The 23495-nt window shown below is 37.6% G+C and overlaps 1 protein-coding gene across 13 annotated transcripts in view; it reads left to right on the forward strand.

The window, feature by feature from the left end:
- GPHN (gephyrin) overlaps positions 1 to 22954 on the forward strand; it is a 651195-nt gene extending 628241 nt beyond the window's left edge. For 12 of the 13 annotated variants that reach the window (XM_055088534.1, XM_055088535.1, XM_055088537.1 and 9 more), the window contains 5 exons: positions 5546 to 5619; positions 9401 to 9465; positions 12781 to 12884; positions 20751 to 20847; positions 21957 to 22954. In XM_055088534.1, coding sequence (XP_054944509.1) covers positions 5546 to 5619; positions 9401 to 9465; positions 12781 to 12884; positions 20751 to 20847; positions 21957 to 22090 — 474 coding nt within the window. In that variant the 3' untranslated portion in view covers positions 22091 to 22954. Of the gene's footprint in view, positions 1 to 4543; positions 5380 to 5545; positions 5620 to 9400; positions 9466 to 12780; positions 12885 to 20750; positions 20848 to 21956 lie in introns of those variants that run through there. The other variant, XM_055088540.1, reaches the window with a different exon arrangement.
- Positions 22955 to 23495: the final 541 nt, after the last annotated feature.

The raw sequence follows: 23495 nt of genomic DNA on the forward strand, positions 1-23495 counted from the left end.
AGTATGTAGTGAGCATATATGCTTTCCAAATTCTGTATCATTACCCATAAGGCCCTGCATGTATGGCCTCTGCCTGTCTCTTCAACCTCCCCTTATGCCTCTTTCCTATTCATTCACTACCTTCCATTGTCTTTTCAGTTCTAGACATACTCTTTACTGCTCTTGAAGGTTTTGTATATACTTTCCTCTGCCTGGAATTCTCATCCCTCCACACTTCTCATGGCTGAGTCCTTCTCATCCTCACCACCTCTTTTAAAATGGCCTTTCCTTATTCTCCACCTCACACCATTATTCTCTATCCCAGCACCTGCTTTTTTCCTTCATAGCATGTACCACACTTTATAGTTATTTTATTTGTTGTTTTACTTACTTTAGGCTGTCTCCTCCTCCAGTAAACTATAACAGGACATCCTTGTGCCAGGGACCATATGTATCTTGTTCACTATTAAATCTCTAGCACAAATAGAATTCCTCATACATAGTAGGCACTCAAAAATATTTGTTGAACTAGCAAATGAATGAATAAAAGTCATGTGCTAATCACCATGGACTCATTATATATATACAGAGGGTTTCTGATCTCACAAACTTTATAGTACAATAAAGGATACATATCTGTTATCAGGCAACTGCAGTATTACTTAAGTGTATGATGTCAGGAGGACATAGTATTATAAGAACACATTAAGAAAGGCCTGGAGATTTCTGCTTCTACTATGATGGAGTGGCTTATTTGAACCAACTCTCCCACCAAAGACAACTATAAAAGCTATGGTGGCACAGTGGTTAATAATCTGCCTGATCTGCCTGCCAATGCAGGGGACACGGGTTCGAGCCCTGGTCCCACATGCCGCAGAGCAACTATGCCTGTGCACCACAACTACTGAGCCCCCGTGCCACAACTATGGAAGCCCACGCGCCTAGAGCCCACGCTCTGCAACAAGAGAAGCCACCGCAATAAGTCAGCCCATGGGCTTCCCTGGTGGCGCAGTGGTTGGGAGTCCACCTGCCAATGCAGGGGACACGGGTTCGTGCCCCAGTCCGGGAAGATCACACATGCCGCAGAGCGGCTGGGCCCGTGAGCCATGGCCACTGAGCCTGCGCGTCCAGAGCCTGTGCTCCGCAACGGGAGAGGCCACAACGAGAGGCCTGCGTACCGCAAAAAAAAAAAAAAAAAGCCCACCGCAACAAAGAGTAGCCCCCACTCGCTGCAACTAGAGAAAGCCTGTGCACAGCAACAAAGACCCAACACAGCCAAAAGTAAATAAATAAATTTATTAAAAATAAGTAGATAAAAGCTATGTAAATTTTTTAAAGAATAAGAAAAAGAAGGTGTCCAAAGAGAACAACCAAGACAGATGGGATTCAAGGCACCCAGATCTCAGAGAAAAGTGAACCACAGAGAAGTTGAACTGGAATTCTTCACCATATATTTCCTAAAGGCATTTACTAATTCCTAAGCCAGGAGGGACAGGGGATGATGTAATGGTCAAGAGGCCAAGAATCTAAGCATAACAGAATACCTAAAAGTCTAAGAAAATAAGCAGAGTTTTCAACAGTCTTAAGAGATCAAGACCTGCCGTAGAGGAGGGACCCTGGCAGATATCTCAGGCTTTCAGTTTAAACCCTTGAAGTGCTGTGATCTAAGAATAAGGACAAACTGGAAAAAAAACAGTCTTCACAAAGACTGCAATTGAGCCTCAAATTATCTCAGTCTCTGATTATATCAAGGTAATCTTAGTTAAGCTGCCAGAAGAAATTAAATTCTTTCTGGAGGAATATATCATCATTCAAAACCTCTGAATTTTTTTCGTATATAATGTTTGGACTTTACCAGAAATACCAGAAATAGCACAAAATAACTGAAAATTTATTTTTATTTTTATTTATTTATTTATTTATTTATTTTTTTGTGGTATGCGGGCCTCCCCGTGCCGTGGCCTCTCGCGTCGCGGAGCACAGGCTCCGGACGCGCAGGCCCAGCGGCCATGGCTCACGGGCCCAGCCGCTCCGCGGCATGTGGGATCTTCCCGGACCGGGGCACGAACCCGCGTCCCCTGCATCGGCAGGCGGACTCTCAACCACTGCGCCACCAGGGAAGCCCCAATAACTGAAAATTTAGAAGGGAAAACAAGATAGTACAACCCTAAAAATGGTCCTGACATTTATATTGTCTCATATGGACGTTTAAAAACTGTAATTAATGTGTTTAAGAAAAAGAAATGACAAAGTAAAGAATTTCACTAGAAAATTAGAATCTATTTATAAAAACCAAACAAAAATTTGGAAAAAATATGGAAAAGAGCATAAAAGACATACGGCATTTGGTGAAGGGTGTAACATATGTGTAATTGGAGTCCCAAAAGGAAAAGAGCAAGTGAACAAAAGCAATATTTAAGAGATACTGGGCTTCCCTGGTGGCGCAGTGGTTGAGAATCTGCCTGCCGATGCAGGGGATATGGGTTCGTGCCCCAGTCAGGGAAGATCCCACATGCCGCGGAGCGGCTAGGCCCATGAGCCATGGCCACTGAGCCTGCGCGTCCGGAGCCTGTGCTCCGCAATGGGAGGGGCCACAACAGTGAGAGGCCCACGTAGCACAAAAAAAAAAAAAAAAAGAGAGATACTGGCAGAGAGTTTTCCAAAACTAATAAAAGACATAAAGCCAGATATTCAAGGAGTTTTGCTAATCTCAAGCAGGATAAATACAAAAAAAACATACCTAGGTAGTCATAGCAAAACTACTGAAAACCAAGGACAAAGAGAAAAATCTTACCAGAAGGACACATTACCTTCAAAGGACCAAAAACAGAACTAAGAGAAATGATTTAAACAGAAATTATGGAACTCAGAAAACAATGGAGGGACTTTCCTGGTGGTCCATTGGGGACACAGGTTCAATCACTGGTCAGGGAACTGAGATCCCACGTGCCGCAGGGCAACTAAGCCCATGCACCACAACTACTGAGCTTGCACACCTCAACAAGAGAGCCCACGTGCTGCAAACTACATACCCCATGTGCCCTGGAGCCCGCTCACCACAACTAGAGAGAGAAAACCTGCGCACCACAACTAGAGAGAAGCCCACATGCCACAATGAAGACCCAACGCGGCCAAAATAAAATAAAATAAAATATTAAAAAAATAAAAACAAAATCAATGTGTTCAAAACAGAACTTCTAAAAAAAAAGGAGAGAGAGAACAATGGAATGGCATTTGTAAAATGCTGAAAGAAAATAAAAGCTAGTGTGGAACTGAACTAGATAAAAACTGAACAGACCTATCCTAAAGGGAGTTTTTCAGGCAGAAAGATTATGGAAGCATGAAAATGTAGAAAGGACTAAAGAGCAAAGGAAAGGGTTAATATGTGGGTAAATGTAAATGAATTGTTGCTTATATGAAATAATGTCTTGAGGTTTAAATGTATATACATATTATATATTGAATATATAGAGTATATATTGTTTGTATAGTATATGTAGAATGTATATATATAATATATATACACACACACATATTTATAATATATATAGAATATATGATACATGATAGCACAAAAAGGAAAGAGGAATGGATGGAGTTAACATGTTTTAAAGTTCTTACATTGGGAAGTGATAAAAATACCAAATTATGATAGATTGTAGTAAGTTAAGAATGCATGTTGTAATCTCTAAAATAACCACTAAAATAATAAGAGAATGTGTAACTAACAAATAGAAGAGAAAGAAAATTAAATAACAAAAAAATTTTGCTGAATTGAAAGAAGACATGAAAGAAGAAAAAGAAATAAAAACAAAAGTGACAAATAGGTAATGAATAGGAGGGCGATAGTTTTAAACCCCAAATATAGCAATAATTATATTAAATGTAAATGGACTGAGTCCTCCAATTAAAAATTGTCATTCTGGATTTTAAAAAACAACAAATTGCATGATGCTTATAAGAGACCCACCTTAAATATAAGGACACAGCTCATTGAAAGCAAAAGATGAGAAAAATGTTACAAGGAAAGATAGCTGGTATGACTCTCTTGATATCAGAGAAAATTAAGATAAAAAGGATTACTAGATATTAGGTGGAGGGACATTTCCTATTCATATATGTACATGGATCAGTTCATCAAGTAAATTCTAAATTATTACATCTAATAATATAACCTAAAAATAAACATAAATCAATAATCAATCTACTATCCAGCCCTGGGAATTCAGGGGAGGCTGAGAAGATGACTGAGATTGAGAATCATCTCACAGATTGAGAGAGAGGAGGGTGGAAAGAAAGAGTATTCTAAACGGAAGGAAGAACAGTTTCAAAGATTTGAGGCAAGAAAGTGTAAAAACTGACAGCAATATAGTCCTGCTGGAATGTAGAGACAGAGAGATTAAGGAAGAGGAATGGGGCTGGTGGGAAAAGGATTGCCTGATAAGAGCAATGATTGGCAAAAGGGGACTAGAAAATACAAGAATCTTAGCTATGATATTTAAAAGCTGAGACTTGTTTCTGGAAACCAGGAAGTTATTGAAGTATTATATATTGATTTGATCAGATTTGTTTCCAGGAGGCCTCTCTCACTACTGTGGCGGGAATAAATTGGAGGAGGGCAGGAGTGTTGGCAGAGAGACCTATTTCAGTAATTCAGGTGAGATGATGTTGGCTGAGGCTGTGGAGATAGAAGGAAACAGATTTTAAAAATAAAGTGTCCCATAACTTGTGAAATATTTAAAATTTTAGTAGGTTACTAGCCTCTTGGATTAGTGAGCAGGAAACTCAGTAATAGACCAAGAGGTTGTATTACTTAAGAGAAACTTTTTAAACTGCAATTTTTTTCTTTATGTTTACAAAACCAACTACAAGGCAGTATTGCCTTTCCTTTCCAAAGATCATGTTTTGTCAGATGGCTCTGGGTTGATCATAACCTTAGGTTGGTTGTGTTGGTAATAGCAGAATATAAAGTTGGAGCAATTAAACACCCTTGACTTTCTGTTTTAGAGCTCCCTCCCTACATTTTTAGTTGACTTATTTAGATTTGGTCATCTGTGGGCAAATGTCCAAGTGTCTCCTCAAGCAACGTGCATCATTTTAAGTTATTAGACAGAATAGTGTGTGATGCATCCATGTGGCTTCCCTGCCCAGGCACAGCTACTTAAGTCATATTTATTAACATCCTTTCTCAGACATAAAATTCTGTCTTATAAGAGAGACAACAACCTATCAAGTAATGATTTATATGTTAATGTGGTTACTTGGTTTACTATCTAACTACTTCTATTAGAATGTAGCTTTTATGAGGGAAGGAACATTGTTTCTTTTGCTCAAGGTTGTATCTCCCTGTACATAGATTGATACTCAACAGATACCAGGTGCTCAGTAAATATTTACTGAATGAATAAATGAATGAGGAATGAAGGAATATTTGTCTTAAATCAACTTCACTAAAATAAGGTGTTTCTTTTCATTTCAATCTTATAAATTTATTTTTTTCATTTAAAGTTTGAAAGTCTGATATTAGAATGTTCGAAAGTAAAGTGATTATTTTTCTTATTTGCAGGACTATCTCAAGCAGGTGCTGGACATTGATCTTCATGCCCAGATCCATTTTGGCAGGGTTTTTATGAAACCAGGGTATGAAAATAATCTTGTTATCTAATATATGGGGTTGGTTTGGCTTGCTTTGACTAACAAAGTTTTTAAATGCTTTCTTTTTACATTTCTATTATGGATTATTTATTCTAATAAAAGAAATATTATAGTATTAGAGTTCTTTGAACAAGTGTATATCCTATCTGAAATGGGAATTCATCTTCTTTATAAATCACTGGGTCTGGTTTAAACAAAGCAAAGCAACTTTCCAAACCTTTTCTCCCTTTAATTCCCATGTCTAGTTCCTTCCTTCTCTTTTTCTGCTTCTTTCACTCACTTAAAAAACATTTCAGTATGAAAATTCTCAAACGTACACAAAAGCAGGGAGTACAATGAAACCCCCGTATACCCATCACCCAACTTCAGTAACTGTCAACATTTTTCTGTAATTGTTTTATCAATCCCCTTCTTCACCTTTCTGGGGGGACAGAGGGCTGGATTGTTTTAAAGCAAGTTCTAGACATGTCATTTTAGTATACATTTCAAATATTAATAACAACAGCAGTATTATCTTACATAATCACAATGGTATTATCTCAGCTAACAGAATAAATAAGAATACCTCAGTATCATCTAATACCCTGATCGTATTTGAAAATTCTCCAAAATGTCAAGGAAAAGTATGCCTTCTTACATATGTTTTGTTTGAATCAGGATTCAAGTCAGGTCTGCTCACTGTATTTGGTTAAGTTTCTATTAAACAGGAACATTTACCAACCACCGTCCCCCTTTTTTGGCATGCCACTGACTTATTGAAGCAACTGAATCTTTTGTACTAGTTTTGTCCTAGTGAATGGATTTGGCTGATTGCTTCCTTGTGGTGGCATTTAATTTGTTCCTGTCTCTCTCCAGTATATTCTGTACATCGGAAGTTAGATCTAAAGGTTTGATTAGATTCAGATTCAATCTTTTTTTGTAAGAATACTTCATGAGTAGTGTTTCATACTGCTTCCTACTACCTCCCAAGAGGAAAGAAAAGTAACCACATACCTAGATCTTGCATATCTCCTGAAACCTAATAGCTCCCTCAGGAAGGGCTAATGGAGGTTCTGTAATCCATTGTAAATCCTCAAAGAATGCAAACACTGGTGTTGATAAAATATGTGTGGCCATGTCTTTAAACAACAGCCTGCCTGTTCAGACCCCTGCTCCTCTATAAACCTGTGATATGTAAACATTATAAAAACACTGTTGAAAGCCCTCAGTGTGTGCGTGAGCATTCCAGCACACCTCCATGCTGTCAGGGACAACAGTAATGATGCTTTAGTTCAGGGTCATACTCTGATGGGTGCTCATATGAACCCTGAGAGAAAGTAGAGGTGGGACTTACCAGTTGTTACAAGTGAGCCATGGGAACTAGCAGCAAATTCCAGAAACCTTTTTTAAGTGTCAAGCCAGCCCTCCTAATCTCCCTGATTTATTGGATACCTTGTGTCAGTTCTAAGGCAGAGATCAGGCTTTATATTTAAGTATGAAGTTAAGATTGTCCCTAAAGCCTTCTCCACAATGTAATAGAATTTAGAATTCTTGGCATTGTATTTCTGTAGTTGCTCTGATATGCTGCCACTGACAAGGCCCTTTTACTATTGAAGGTGTTGGATTGGAATCATTCTTATTAAGAATATCTTGTCTTAAGCAAATATTATTATGCTATGAGTACACAGGCTTTTTTTTTACTCTGTCCCCATGGGCAGTACTAATTTGATTAGAATACAGAGGACATCCCAAAAGCATGTCAATGTACTTCTCACTAATCTCAAAAATTGAATTGATTATTCCTTTGCCATGAGAAAGAAGCTGACATTACTTACCCTCACCTCTAGAGGAGAAATATTTGTATAATACCTATTATTTAAACTATCTATTATTTAAATTAATCTCAGCACCCATGATGTATAATTTTGGTACTCATTTTATTTTTAGTCTATTATTTACCACTTAACTTCAGCTGTAGGAGTTCATCAGTTCATACTGTTTATTCTCCTCCCTTAAAGTCATAATATTCTGTGTCTTCGGTTACTGTATAAAAGCTGTTACATTCTGATCTCAAGAGGAAAAATGAACAATAGGTGTTGAGTTTCAAGGAAATGGCTTTCCAGATCCTAAACAAAAACTTCACAGTCTAGCAATAAAACACTCATGATAGCAGTGCACATAACAAAATGTTTTATTGTAATGGAATCTTTTTAAAATGAGTACCTTCAGAGAAATCACAGTAGCTGTCTGCAAGGTTCAAAAGATGATTTAAATTGGCTTTAAATACAGTAGAAGGAAGGTGTTATGCATTCCCTCCTCAATCTTATTATGTGTGTTAGTTTGCTATTAAAAAAAATGGTTTAGAACTTTAAATGGGCTTCCTTTAATTGGCCAGAATTTTATACTTGTCTGAAGATAAGAAGAATTTAAAGGTAATTGCTACTTAATAGTAGAATAAGAAGAAATATACTTAATAGTAGAATAAGAAGAAATATAAAAAGCTCAAGAACAATTTAGCTTTGCTCTTCCCACATACAGTGCATTCAGAATGCAATTAACCTCTTTCCTTTTAGACACGGAGATACTCAAAAAGCATTTGGAATATTATCGACCAGATCTACCAATCACAGTTTTATGGGTCATCTACAGTGAGCATAGCTGTTGTCGAAAATGTATCTTGGAAATTATTTTCATCACACAGTAACAGTCATTGCCAAATAACCTATCTATAAATGGATATGACAGTCTAATCTCAGTTTTCTAAAACACAGCAAAGAATCAGGAAGTAAGCAAAAATGGCCTCAGAGTAGCCAAAAATAGATGTTATGAGGTCCATGTAATAACACTTAACAGTGTACCCTATGAGAGCCTTATCTAATTATGAGCCATAAAGTTAGAAAAACCTTGGTTCAAATCTTAGTATCTGAGTGATTTTGGCCAAATTGCTTAATCTCTCTGAGTCTCATTTTCCTCATCTGTAAAATGGGATGACAATTGTCACCTCATGGGATTATTGTAAGAATTAAATGAAATAATGGATATAATGCTTAGATGTTTCTTTTAAAATAGTAACTTCTATTATTACTATTATTATTATCATTCCAACAATATAACTATTACTACTGCTCTCTGGTTCTCAAACCTAAGGCCAGCTTTAAGGGTCAAGATGATGGCAGTCTAGCATTAAGGGGACCTACAGAAAAAAAAAAACTAGGGGAGGGCTTCCCTGGTGGCGCAGTGGTTGGGAGTCCGCCTGCCGATGCAGGGGACACGGGTTCGTGCCCCGGTCCGGGAGGATCCCGCATGCCGCGGAGCGGCTGGGCCCGTGGGCCATGGCTGCTGAGCCTGTGCGTCCGGAGCCTGTGCTCCGCAGCGGGAGAGGCCACGACAGTGAGGGGCCCGCGTACCACAAAAAAAAAAAAAAGAAGAAGAAGAAGGATTGTTATCTCCAGCAGAAAAAAAACGTATAGACATTGTTAACTAGAGGGGTGGGGTAACTCCAGGATTTGGCATATGCTTCTATGGCACTGGCAAGAAGGAAAAAAAAGTAAACTACAGAAAACCAGGAAGTTTGGTTACTTGAAAACAGAAGATGCTGAAAAAGAATTAATTTAAATGCTCTCGAAACACTTCAGGTTTTAAAGATTTAAAGGAGAGTCAACAGAAAAGTACTTTTACACAGTAGGTGACCTGTATGAAGAACCATGTAACAAGAAAACTGCAGTATTTAACTTATGCCTCAGATTGCTTAGCAGTCACTAACAAACAACCTCTACTTTTCCTCTAGCCTGCCAACAACATTTGCAACTTTGGATATTGATGGTGTAAGAAAAATAATCTTTGCACTGCCAGGTAAGAATAATTGAAATAGTTTCTTTTGCTTTTTCTGGAAAAATGACCAAAATCTTTTTGTTTCCCAGGTGACCAGTCCCCGATCAGAGCGCATGATTTGGAATCTGAAACACCTGGGTTCAAATCCCAGCTTTTCATACTGTATGACCTTGGACAAATCACATAACCTCTCTGAAGCTGCTTCTTCATCTATAAAATGGGGCTAATTAGGGTTGGTGTGAAAGTCAAGTTAGTATCTTTCAAAGCACATTTCAGACCCTAAGATGATAATCAGGAGTTAACTGTCACTACATCTTTCTAGGGCACCTGCTTTTCCTTACAGGAAATTGGTCAAAGTTAGCAGTATAATTACCTCTCACAAGTAGAGTATTATGCTCAAGGGGCCAAAGGGCCTTGAATCGCCCATGGAAATACTAGAACAAAAAAATAAAAAGCTGCCTTTGGTTCTCACCAGATTTGGACTGGTTGGGGAGAGCAGCAACACGGAAGGAGCGGCTGCAAATACTGATGCTTCTCAGCCAAATCCCAGGCATCATCAGTCTGACCACATCATTATCCCCACCCTCTCCCACGTGAGCAGAAACTCACATGTTCAGATTATAGAAAAAGCAAAGTGGTTCAGTTTACAATTTTTGGACTTTGGCTGTTCATTTAAAGCCAGGTTTTAAAGCCATTACTAATCTTGATAAATTCTAAAGCAGTTTAGAAGTTTTGTGTTATCTACTTATTTTTTTCAATTTTAAAAATTATCCTCTGATCTGTAGCAGTGTCCCATTCTCTATTTTTTGGCATAGATTCCTTTCGAAAATAACCTACTTATTCCTTTCAGATGTACAAGCCTGGTGGCTTTGGGATATTTACCTGCTTTTTTATATTAAATAAAGCTCAAAATAGAGATAGAAAGAAAAGAAGGCAGGCAGAAAATTTTAGAACTTTAAAAACATGTTTAAAGCCCCTATCTGTAAGCATAAAAGAGAGTATGTTTCTCTCATATAGGAAATTTTAAGAGCAAGGTCATGTAAATAAAGTTTTAGTCCTCAAACTGTTTCTGTGTACAAAACTCCTTAGGGCCTTTAATACATCCCTAGATACTCTGAAAACCATTATATAGAGAAATGAGATCATCTTCCTAGCTTCATTTTGACTAGAAGAGACTGTTTTTGTTGTCTACAGAAGATATGACTTGACCTACAAAGTATGTTATAGTGGGAACCTATTTTGCCATTACTAAGTGTTGTTGATCTGCCAAAGAAGTTATTATTAAATAGCCTATTTTCAAATTGCTACTTTATTTTGAGATTTTCACTGCTCAGCCTGAAAGTACCAAAAGAGGGCAGCAACAATTCACATGTTCAGACTGTAGAACCAGCAAAGTGGTTCTTTTTATAAGGATTTGAAAACTCAGAATTGGATTTTTGGTTTCTTAAGGTCCTTGCAATTAAAGCCATTACTAATCTTGATAAGTTCTAACACATATGTTATCTACCTGTTCTTTTTTTAACTTTTTAAAATTACTATAGTAATGTGTTTACTGTAAAAACATTAGAAAATACAGATAAGCATTAAGAAATGTTATCCATAATCTCCCTCCCCCTGAAATAACCACTATTTGCAATTTTCTTGGTGTTGATTTTTCCAGTCCCTTTTCTTATACAGAGCAATTCATTTTTTATAGAGTAATTTTATAAAACAGTAGCATTACAAGAATACTGTAATCATTGTTGAACAATAGCTTTCTTATTTCTTTTTCTTTTTTTTTTTCCTTTTTTTGCTTTTCCAGAAAAATTTCCATCTGTTTGTATTTTGAGGCAAGAGGAAAGCAATTGATTCTCATTAAGAGTCTGGTGTTCTGCGGGACAACTCACTTTTTCTATTAAAATAATCAATGTCACTCATCACAACTTTTTTTAACAACTTAAAAAAAATCTATTCTTAACTGCTTTTGTGGGTAGAAGAAAATTAAAGGTATGGTTTTAGCTAGTAATAGGCTAAACTGACCATTACTTTTATTTTGATGATGAAATTAGCAGCACAAAGCCAGGCCAAGGTAACCTAAAATATAATAAGCATTCCCTACCCCACCCCACCCCACCCCACCCCCTCTCTATATGTGTATATATATATATGCATACTCACATACCACTGTATAAAAGTATTAGTAAAAATTGAATTTTAGAACCAAAAGGAATATTAAGAATCATATAATCCAAACCTTTCATTTTGTGGATGAGTAACGTTAGACCCAGAAAGGTTTGGAACTCTTGCCTGGGTCGCATGGCTTGGTTAGTTAACAATACCACACAAGAAGCTAAAGCTGTTATTCTCAGCTCAGTCATTTTTTCATAGCCCACCTTACCTCTTTGAAGTGCATGACACACCCAGATTTCTTCCTGGAGAGGTACAGTTGAATTCCTCAAATTTTTCTTATAACTGCAAAAAAACTTGGTATTTGTATTAATCTGCTCAGGCTGCCATAACGGAATCACAGACTGGGTGGCTTAAACAACAGAAATTTATTTTCTCACAGTTCTGAAGACTGAAAGTCTAAGATCAGGTGCCAGCAAGGTTGGTTTCTGTTACGATCTTTCTCCCTTGCTTGCAGACGGCCACCTTCTCCCAGTGTCTTCACATGGCCTTTCTTCTGTGTATACACACTCCTCGTGTTTCTTCCTCTTTTTATAAGGACACCAGTCCTATTGGATTAGGGCCTCACCCTTACAATCTCATTTAATTTTGGTTACTTCTTTAGAGGTCCTTTCTCCAAGTACAGTCACATTGGGGGTTAAGACTTCAACATATGAATTTGAGGGGAACATAATTCAGTTCCTAAGAGTATTCGCCTTCAAGTCCTCCACATCTTAAATCATTTAGTTTTACTTATTAGTTTAAAGAAATTTTTGGTTAGAGGGTATTATGGATAAATTTCTTTATTCTTATCCTACTTGCTAATTTATTTTTGCACTGAGCATGTACTACTATGGTAATTTTAGAACATTTTAAAAATAGCAAGTGCAAACTCATTACTAAAGGCTTTCAATGTACGGCTCTCAGGAAAGCAGATATAAATGGTGTCAAACAGCTTCTGTGCATCAGAAGTCTCTGAGTTTCACTGCTAGATCCAAATATTTACACCCTCTGTGGTATTTGGTTGACTACAGCTCTATTCTGGCATCCTTTTGGATTCAAGGTGATTCAGAAGAGGAATGCTAGTGGTTAGTCATTTCACTCTCTATGATACCTGAAGGTATAGACAGTCATAATTATTTGGCAAATTTTTATGTGTGTACTATAAATAACTGCTTGGTTGACTTTCAGGGAATCCTGTGTCAGCCGTGGTCACCTGCAATCTCTTTGTTGTGCCTGCACTGAGAAAGATGCAAGGCATCTTGGATCCTCGGCCAACCATCATCAAAGCCAGGGTAATGTTTTCTAATGACCGGAAACCAAAATTGAAGCCTAATAACAAATTAGGATATGATTTTTTAACTGTCCAAAACAAACATCTAGAATTTTATATTAGTTTTGAGGGAAAATGTGGTTATAGTCCCCTCTTCATGATAGAAAACAGAGGGAAAGGAATCCCTTTTATTCCCTTCCCACATTATTCCATGATTCCTAAAGTGAATAATTTTCTCCAGCTAGAAGTCCATTTAGGAGTGGATATGTAATGACAAAATGGTCAGTAGAATACTAAACTAATACTAAACCTATATGGAAGGAGGGACAAGAATTCCCTTTCCCCTATGTAAACTTAGAGAGAACAGCAATTTAGCTGATCACTTTTTCTGTGACCCAGCTGATAAATTTTAAACAGTTCAGAAAAAGACAATTAAAGGACAAGAAAGAGACTCTAGTGAAGCAGAAGAAAAGGGAGACCATATTGTTTGGAAAAAGGACCACTAAGGCTGAGGAATTATACCTGCAGTAAAAGTCACTCAGAAATTAGAGTCCCCTTCTCCACCAACACTAACTTCAGTTTGCTTTACTACTAGTAGTCAACTAATTATGTAACACAGTTTCTATGTAATAACTAATGAACAATTTTCCTGGCAATTTAACTATAATACTAAATCAGTACTTTTCTTTGTTTTAAGCTTTACTAAGGTATAATTGATATACACAAATTGCACATATTTAATGTAGACATTTTGATGAATTTGGACATATGCAAACACCTGTGATACCGTCATCACAATCAAGGTACTAAACATATCCATCACCTCCAAACATTTCTTTGTGTTCTTTGATTTGTTTATTTCATGCTAAGAACATTTAATGTGAGAACTATCCTCTTAAAGTATTTTAAAGTGCATGGTACCACATTGGTAACTATAGGTGATATGTTGTACAGCAGATTCTTTAAAACCTATTCACCTTGCATAACATAAACTTTATATCCATTGAGCAACAATTTCCCTTCCCTCCTCCCCTCAGCCCCTGGCAACCACCATGCTATTCTCTGCCTCTGTGAGTGACTATGCAGTATTTTTGTAACTGACTTATTTCACTTAGCATCGTGTCCTCTAGGCTTATCCCTGTTGCCTCATGGAAAACAGTACAGAGGTTACTCAGAAATTAAAAAGTAGAACTACCATATGATCCAGCAATCTCACTTCTGGTTATATGTCCAAAAGAATTGAAATCAGGATCTCAAACAAGATATTTGCACCCCAGTGTTCATTATAGCATAATTCACTGTACAAAGATAAGGAAACAACCCAAATTTCCAACAACAGATGAATGGACAGGGAAAATGAAATGTATGTGTACAATGGAGCATTATTCAGCTTTAAAAAAGATCAGTCATTGAACATCAAAAGGTATAATTGGATGCCTGTTATATGAGAATATAATGGCCTATGGATTGATTAAAAAACAGATATTGAAAATGATAGAACTGTCTATGATTTATAAGAAATATAAACCAGTTTTATTATTATTTGGAGATGAAAAATATAACTAGGTTATAGAAACTTTGGAAAAGTTAACTTAAAACTGATCTGCACCAACAGGTGTAAGAATGTTTAAAGTTACTTGATACATTTTAGATGATTTATAAGGCAGATGAGCTCGAGTGCCTCTCTGTTGGACTAATGAAATCAGTGCCTCATAACTTCTCTAGTACTTTTAAAAGTTAGTGTAAAGCTCCTTTAACCACTCTTTGGAAGATTTGACCAGACTTGAGCAGAGTCTGGGCCCTCAGTACCAACCAGGGCCTGGAGCATGTCACCTGGGACCTCCACTCTAATAGAATCCCCTTTGGTCATCTGTTTTCTCACAAACCCTCTTCTCCAATCTGTGCAGCTTAGTCCAGCCTCTTCCCCGAGTCTCCTGGAGCTTTCACCTTCCCCTCATTACAACCATCAAACCTTCCCAAGACTTTCAGGTCTTTGGCGATCGTCTAAAAGTCTTCTCTCCCTCACCTCTTATCATCAGTTGCTTTATTTCCATAATTCTAAATAACTTTATTTCTGCTTCAGCAACTCAATACGCACATCCTTTTCAATACCATGAAGTGCTCCATCTCAATCACCAACTCTGGTATACAGTTTAGGAACAATGGCAAGTTACCTACCAGTAGATATAAAAGAATTTAAACACTCCTATAACCCCTGCCCTTTTCCCTCTCCATAAGTCCCTTCTGGCTTTGCCCCTTTCCTCATCCAACCTAAATCCTGTGGTGTATCACTTCAGTGTTTTTCTAACACCCTCAAATTTTTTTTGCCTCTTCTTCCATGCACTGTACTCACTCTAAGAATCCACAAACTTAGATCAATCTTCCCTTTTTTGTCCTTCGCTTTTATTCCCAGGGCACTGAGTACAACTAGAGAAGAGAGTACAGCTGTTCAAGTTATCACTTCCAATTTACAAACCTCAGCAGGGGCCAAAATTCCCCTTGATGATCCTTTTATATCCTGTGGATCAGCTTTTTCTGTTCCTTACTGCAGTCTTCCAAATCTTCACCATTCTCCTAAAGCGCCCTCCACCATCCACATCCCCTGTGTTTTGTAGCCAGATAAGCTGGTTTGAATGATGGCTCCAATGTTTAATGGTTTCTCTTCTAATCCTGCTTCCTTTTAAATCCCTTTTCTAACTCCAATCATGTCAGCATCTCCAATTAAAATTCTTCAATGCTTCCCATGACCGCAGGGTTAAATCCAAACTGCTCAAGTGAGCACAGGAGGCCCTCTATCCCAAGGCCTGTTTTCCCTTCCAGCTTCATCTGCTTCCCATCCTGCACCCTGACCATACCAAGCTTTTTACTGCCTCCAGAACGGACGTGAGATCTCCTTCCTAGGAGGTTCTCTCCTAACCACCCCCATCTCTTTTCTCAGCTTGGAAAATTCCTTAGTCATAACACTCAGGCATCATGCCTTCTGTGAAGCCTTTCTCAGTGTCCCTAAGAAGGGTTGACTGTTTACCTCTTTGTGCCCTATTACACTGTGTTTGCAATTAATTATTTACTGTATTAGATAATTCTTTGAGGTAACTTCTCTAAAAGATGGACAGGACAGGGCTTCCCTGGTGGCGCAGTGGTTGAGGGTCTGCCTGCCGATGCAGGGAACGCGGGTTCGTGCCCCGGTCCGGGAAGATCCCACATGTCGCGGAGCGGCTGGGCCCGTGAGCCATGGCCGCTGAGCCTGCGCGTCTGGAGCCTGTGCTCCGCAACGGGAGAGGCCACAACAGTGAGAGGCCCATGTACCGCAAAAAAAAAAAAAGAAGATGGACAGGACAACGAGGAAGGAAAAAAATATTCTCCCCTTTTTTTAAGTAACAAATTTTTTTTTTTCATTTTTTTTTTTTTGCGGTACGCGGGCCTCTCACTGTTGTGGCCTCTCCCGTTGCAGAGCACAGGCTCCGGACGCGCAGCGGCCATGGCTCACGGGCCCAGCCGCTCCGCGGCACGCCGGATCTTCGCGGACCGGGGCACGAACCCACGTCCCCTGTATCGGCAGGCGGACCCTCAACCACTGCGCCACCAGGGAAGTCCAAGAAATTTTGTTGTTTAGAGCACATTTAGGTTCATAGCAAAATTAAGCGAAAACTACACAGAGTTCCTGTATTACTCCTCCTCCCCACCGCATCCTTACACACACAGCCTTCCCAGCTGTTGACGTCCTGCACCACAGTGGCACATTTGTTACAATCAATGAACCTACAGTGACACATCATTATCACCCAAAGTCCATAGTTTACATTAGGGTTTACTTTCGGTGTTGTGTATTCTAGGGGTCTTGACAAATGTACAGTTACATGTATCTACCATTGTAGTAGCATACAGTTTCACAACCCTAAAAACTCTCTGTGCTCTGCCTATTCGTTCCTCCCTCCCTGCTCACCCTTGATCTTTTTACTGTCTCCATAGTTTTGCCTTTTCCAGAATGTCATATTGTTGGAATCATACAGTATGTTACCTTTTCAGATTGTCTTCTTTCATTTATTAATGTGCGTTTGTTTCCTCCGTGTCTTTTCACGGCTAGATAGCTCATTTCTTTTTAGCAAGGAATGATATTCCATTCTCTGGATATACCACCGTTTATCCATTCACCTACTGAAGGGTATCTTGGTTGCTTCCAAGTTTTGGCAATTATGAATAAATCTGCTATAAACATTTGTGTGCAGGTTTTTGTATGAACATAAACTTTCAATTCACTTGGGTAAATACCAAGGACTGTGATTGCTGGATTGTATGATAAGAATATATTTAGTTTTGTAAGAAACTGCCAAAATGTCTTCCAAAGTAGCTATACCATTTTACATTCCCACCGTAGTGAATAAGAGTCCCTGTTCTTCCACATTCTCAGTAGGATTTGGTGTGGCCAGTGTTTTGGATTTTTGGCCTTTCTAGTAAGTATCTAGTGATATCTCGTTGTTTTAATTTGCAATTCCCTAATGACTTATGATGTTGAACATTTTTTCATATGCTTACTTCTCATGTGTATATCTTCTTTGGTAAGGTGCTCAATTCTTTTGCCCAGTTTTTAATTGGGTTGTTCATCTTCTTCTTATTGAGTTTTAAGAATTGTTTGTGTATTTTGGATAACAGACCTTTATCAGGTGTGTTTTTTACAATTATTTTCTCCCAGTCTGTGGCTTATCATCTCATTTCATTGACCTTGCTTTTTTTTTGTTTTCTCATTCTCTCTCTTAGACATTTACATGTAGAGCATACCATATAATACTATACCAAATAATACAATTTTATGTCTTGAGTGACTACTGTGTGCCAGCAAAATATTCAAAGGAAACAGAGGACTCCTAGTCCACAGCTCACTGCCCAATTTTGAAAGAGTAGAAGAAATCGGCAGAAGTGAAACATCCACCATTTGTAATGTTTTTCCACCAAAATATTGATATATGTGTATGTTTACTCATGGTACATCATTCTTATAAGCACTGAAGCTCATAGTAAATAGGTGCTTTCTTAAGCTAACTGATGTAATATACCAGAACTATAATGTCAGTGTAACTAAATATATTGGTGAATAAAGTATTCTGCATTTCAGTAAAATACCATAAAAATCTAATTAGCTTCATCTCTTGCTACAAAAGGAACAGCTGTTTGTGAGGCTGTGAAAAAATTTCATTCACTTTAATTTGATGCAATTGATTCTTGTTTCTTAAATTAACAAATATCTTCCTTTAAAACAAACAACCCCATTTTGTAGATGAACAAACAGGTATGGGAAAGCAAAATAAGTTGCCAGTACAGCACATCGGTTAGCAGTACAGTTCTACTGGGAGTAGAACCTAGGTGCCAGTATCTTCCCAGTACAGTATTTGCTCCACTGTACTTCCATGAGCCAGTCAGTGTCATTGCTGGGGAAAAACCTTAAACACTTAGCAAATGACACAGCCACATGAATAGCTCTTGTGGTTTAGTACTGGAGAACACACACACACACACACACACACACACACACACACACACACACACACACTCTCAGGTTGAAAGACAGAGATTTTTGTCCTCAGGTAAGCACAGAATAATTTAGGAACAATGGCAAGTTACCTCCCAGTAGATATGAAATAGGGTATAAACATAAGTAATATCATGTGAAAGAGTAGAGTGTGATTTAATCAAGGAGAAACACCCTAGAATTGAATTTTATTTTGGATTCCAGATAAAAAGCATAATTAGAATGTTTTAACATTCTAATTAGATTATTGGAATATTTTAAAACAAAGTAACCAGAATGGATTAGAGATAAACTCACTTCAATCAAAATTTCCAGGTCAAGTTTTAACTGGATCATTTAATCTAAGCAATATCTGTTTTAGTTGAATAAAGGATTTCTAGACCATTTTAAGATAGAGTAACTTAAACGATTATTATGCTAATGGGAAATGTTAATTCTCATGCATTGGAATGAGTCTTGTTTTCACTAACATTGAACTAATCTTTGATGGGCTATAGATTATAATTATGTACTGTATAAGCTTGTTCAAGTCATACCTTTTAGGCACCTGCTACCAACACATTATCACCTTGATCAGATTTCAGGATGAATTTAATGACATAGATTAAAAAAAAAACAGTGGCTCCAGGTTGAATGTTGATTGGTCATTCTGTATAATGTGTGTGAACAGAAATTGGCTATGTTACAAAGATATGAAAGATGCCATTCCATAGCAAAGACTCATTCAGAGGAATTCTTTTAGTGCCAGTGATGTGACCAAACCAAAGTGGTATAACTTTTATGAGACTACTTTTATTTGCTATAATGAGATTGTTTATCAGTATTGGGACACTAGGGGGAATAATCAAGGGAAAAGAAAGTAACTATCCCTTTTGATTAATCTCTAAAATATACAAATACCTCATGCAGCTCAATATCAAAAAAACAAACAACTCAATCAAAAAATAGGCAGAGGAGCTAAATAGACATTTCTCCAATGAAGACATATAGATGGCCAGGGGACACATGAAAAGATGTTCAATATCACTCATTATTAGAGAAGCGCAAATCAAAACTACAATGAGATAGTCAGAATGGCCATCATCAAAAAATCTACCAACAATAACTGCTGGAGAGGGTGTGGAGAAAAGGGAACCCTCCTACACTGTTGGTGGGAATGTAAACTGGCACAGCCACTATGGAGAACCGTATGGAGATTCCCTAAAAAACTGAAAACAGAGCTACCATATGATCCAGCAATCCCACTCCTGGGCATATATCCAGAGAAAACCATAATTTGAAAAGATACATGCACCACAATGTTCATTTCAGCACTATTTACAATAGCCAGGACATGGAAGCAACATAAATGTCCATCAACAGAGGAATGGATAAGAAGATTTGGTACATATATACAATGGAATATTACTCAGCCATAAAAAAGAATGAAATCATGCCATTTGCAGCAACAGGGATGGACCTAGAGATCATCATACTGAGTGAAGTAAGTCAGACAAAGACAAATATCATAGGATATCACTTATATGTGGAATCTTAAAAAAGGGTGCAAATGAACTTATCTACAAAACAGAAATAGAGTTACAGATGTAGAAAACAAACTTAGGGTTACCTGGGGGTAAGGGGGGAGGTGGGGAAGGATAAATTGGAAGATTGGGATTGACTTATACACACTATTGTAAAATAGATAACTAATAAGGACCTACTCTATAGCACAGGAAACTCTACTCAGTACTCTGTAATGGCCTATATGGGAAAAGAATCTAAAAAAGAGTGGATATATGTATATGTATACCTGATTCACTTTACTGTATACCTAAAACCAATACAACATTGTCAATCAACTATATTCCAATAAAAATTTTAAAAAAGAAAGTATCCCTTTCATATTAAAGATAAGTGTATGAATGAGTAGCTGAATTAGCACCTCAGTAAATCTTTACTGGATGGATGGTTGGATGGATGGATGGATGGATGGATGGACAGTTGGATGACACAGATAAATGGATGTTGAGCTTGTATGTTTGTGTAGGTCTACCTCCTTTATTTTCAATGTTAAAACATCTGCTTTGATTTCTTAATTCATAGGTCAGAGGTAAAATTAGAATTCAAAAATAGACTTTATATTTTTCATCTGCCCTTTTTCCTACTGCAGATACCAACTTCTTAGCCTTCTTTTCTCTTTTCACCAGAGCAACGCAACCTCTGGACTTCCTGTATTAAGAACATAAGGTGGCAGTGGTGGAGACAGCAGAATGCCAAGATATTTCCATGTCCATTGAACTCTTTGCACAACTGCCACCACCCTGTAGTTTTAAGAGATGATCAGGTGATCAAGTTTGTTTTCTTTTCCTCGTTTTTCTGTAGTTATCATGTGATGTAAAACTGGATCCTCGCCCAGAATACCATCGGTGTATACTGACTTGGCATCACCAAGAACCACTACCTTGGGCACAGAGTACAGGTTAGTCATTCACACCTGCAGGTATCTCTATACACCCATCCTGTTAAAACACAAATTTATGTATAACCTCCTTCCTTGAGTATACCTAATTTTGTAATTATTGTACATTTTCCCTTTTGAAAGATTAGATGTTAACTTATGCCTAAAACAGTGTAGCATAACAGGACAAGAGTAAAAAAAAAATAAAGATTTTGTTATTCCATGGAGCCATATTTTCTAGATAAACATTTGAAATACAAATCTAAAATTACAGAAGATTTTTATCTGTTCAACCAGTAAGTTCTGAGCATAACTTTGATTGTAGGAAAAGGAGGGGACTGTGGCTATGCCACCCATCAATGTGAGATTAAAGCCCAATTAGAGTGTGATTCTCTGTAGCCTTTACTATACACTAGATATTGGTAAGATTTAAGGACTGAGAAATCAACGTTGATAATTCAGAGTTCTGAAGTTACCTGCTGTAGACTTTAAACTTTTATCCCCAACTTCTCTAGTCATATTTTACCTGACTTTTGATGGGATTCCAGAAAAAATTAAACAAAGGTCCTATCAAGTGCAAACATCAACTAGCACAGTGAGTAGGTCTCTGATGGGCTTTGCCATCAGACTTGCATTCAAATTGGCCACCAACTAATTAGTAGGACCCTAGGCAAGTTATCTAACCTCTTTTGAGTCGTTGAGAATTAAATAAGGTAGTTGAGTAAAAGGTCTACCACCTTGTCCGGTACTTAGTAAATACTAAAGAAATGGTAGCCACTGCTGTTATTATCATTATTATTTTAATAGGGTTTAAAAGCCTCTCTTTTCAGACACACGTCACATTTTAGCCTGAATTGAGAAATTCTATGGCATTTTCCACAATGCTGTAAAATTTTGGTTTTGTTCTTTTAAGCAATAATTTGTAATGTTTATTTTTAAAGTTCAGTGAGAAGGTAGTAGGATACAGTAGCAAGGTCACCTGAAAAATGTACTGGGAAGTCTCTTCATCTCTCTTCCTCTTGAAGACCTGTGTTTCTGTTCATCAGTTTTTATTTTGAAAAGAACTGCAAGGGCTGCGCATGCATACACCGAGACGCTGATGCTGCTGTAATGAGAGTATTTCCTCCTAGGTAATCAGATGAGCAGCCGTCTGATGAGCATGCGCAGCGCCAACGGATTATTGATGCTTCCTCCAAAGACAGAGCAGTACGTGGAGCTCCACAAGGGTGAGGTGGTGGACGTCATGGTCATCGGACGGCTATGATGGTCACCAGCAGGAGAAAGCTTTGATGCATGTCTACATACCATTGACTGTATCCTGTATTATGCAACGGCACAGCTAGTTTTTCTGATTTGGATAAAAGTTGATCTGTATGGTCAACATCTTGAACTATATTTCAAAGAATTTAAATACCTTTTAAAGAAAAAAACACCTAAAAATAAATCTTAACAGACAACTCTATGCTGATTATATCAAAGCAAATTTTTCCTTTCTTGCAAATTGCTTTGTGTGTTCAATGCTAGGTCTGATAGCGATAGCTTTTAGTAGACAGCAGTAGGTGCCTGCAGAACTTGTGTTTTTCTCATCTTTAAAATACAGCTACTTATGCTCTTAAATCAAGGCTGTCTGCTTATTTATACTAGCTTAGGCAACACTTGGATTTCCCTTCTTAGTATGCTTCATAACCGCTTTACAGAGAGCTTTTGCTTGTTCTTTATCGTGTTTATGTGCACAGTGCCAAACAAAGAGTGACTGGGTGGTGGCCCTGCCCTGCCTCAAGGAGAACCATCCCCGCAGAGCGTTCGGGGGTGGGGGGGCCTAGCATCCCAGTAGCCTCATGGCACAGTACTCTTGGGCAGTAACTGGATACCTTTTATTTGAACAAACAAACTGAGGGGAAAAAATGCTTCCTTAAGTGCTGACAGCCTTTTTAACCAATACATTTAAAATTGTACAGAACAAAAAATAAAATCAAAGACTGATCTTGTACAGATATTAGTGTTACCAGCATTCATGTGGAAATCAAGAGCAAAGAAAAAACAATGTTAAACAACTCTGTACCATAACATTTTCTGTAATGATACTGAAACTTAATGAATAAAAAAAATCCTCAGTCATTATTTAAAATCCAGTGTGTGTTGGCCTTGTTAATAAAAAAAAGAAAAGATTGTTATGCCATTCTGATGGGGTTCTGCCTGGATAAAAGTAATAGTTAAGATGGCTTAGCAAGGTTAAGTGGTATAAAGGAGATTTTTAAAAATATAGAGTAATCTACATTTTACTGTAGCATTGTGCAAATACAGATGAGAAAGTAGGAGAGAACCTGTAGTTGGTCTGGTCTTTCCAGTCATAGCTGGAGAATAGCAAGCAAATTTAGAGGAAAGATAGTTGATAATTTAGGAAAAAACTACATTTTTAGTTCATATGTCATAAAAACAAATTTCAAACATCTATAGTTCCTTGGAATGGAGGGGGAAAATAAGTAATGAACCATAAAATTACAGATGAGTACCTGGACATTTTTTTTATCATGTTTGGAAGTGAAAAATGGGAAAAATCTGTACTGACTATAGAAAATACAGTTGACATATATGCTATCCACAATGGCTTCTTTAATAAAAACTTAGGGGCACTTTCCAAACAGTGGTAATGGGGGACATTAAATATG

The sequence above is a fragment of the Physeter macrocephalus genome, chromosome 11 (assembly GCF_002837175.3).
Source record: "Physeter macrocephalus isolate SW-GA chromosome 11, ASM283717v5, whole genome shotgun sequence".
Taxonomy (NCBI): Eukaryota; Metazoa; Chordata; class Mammalia; order Artiodactyla; family Physeteridae; genus Physeter; species Physeter macrocephalus.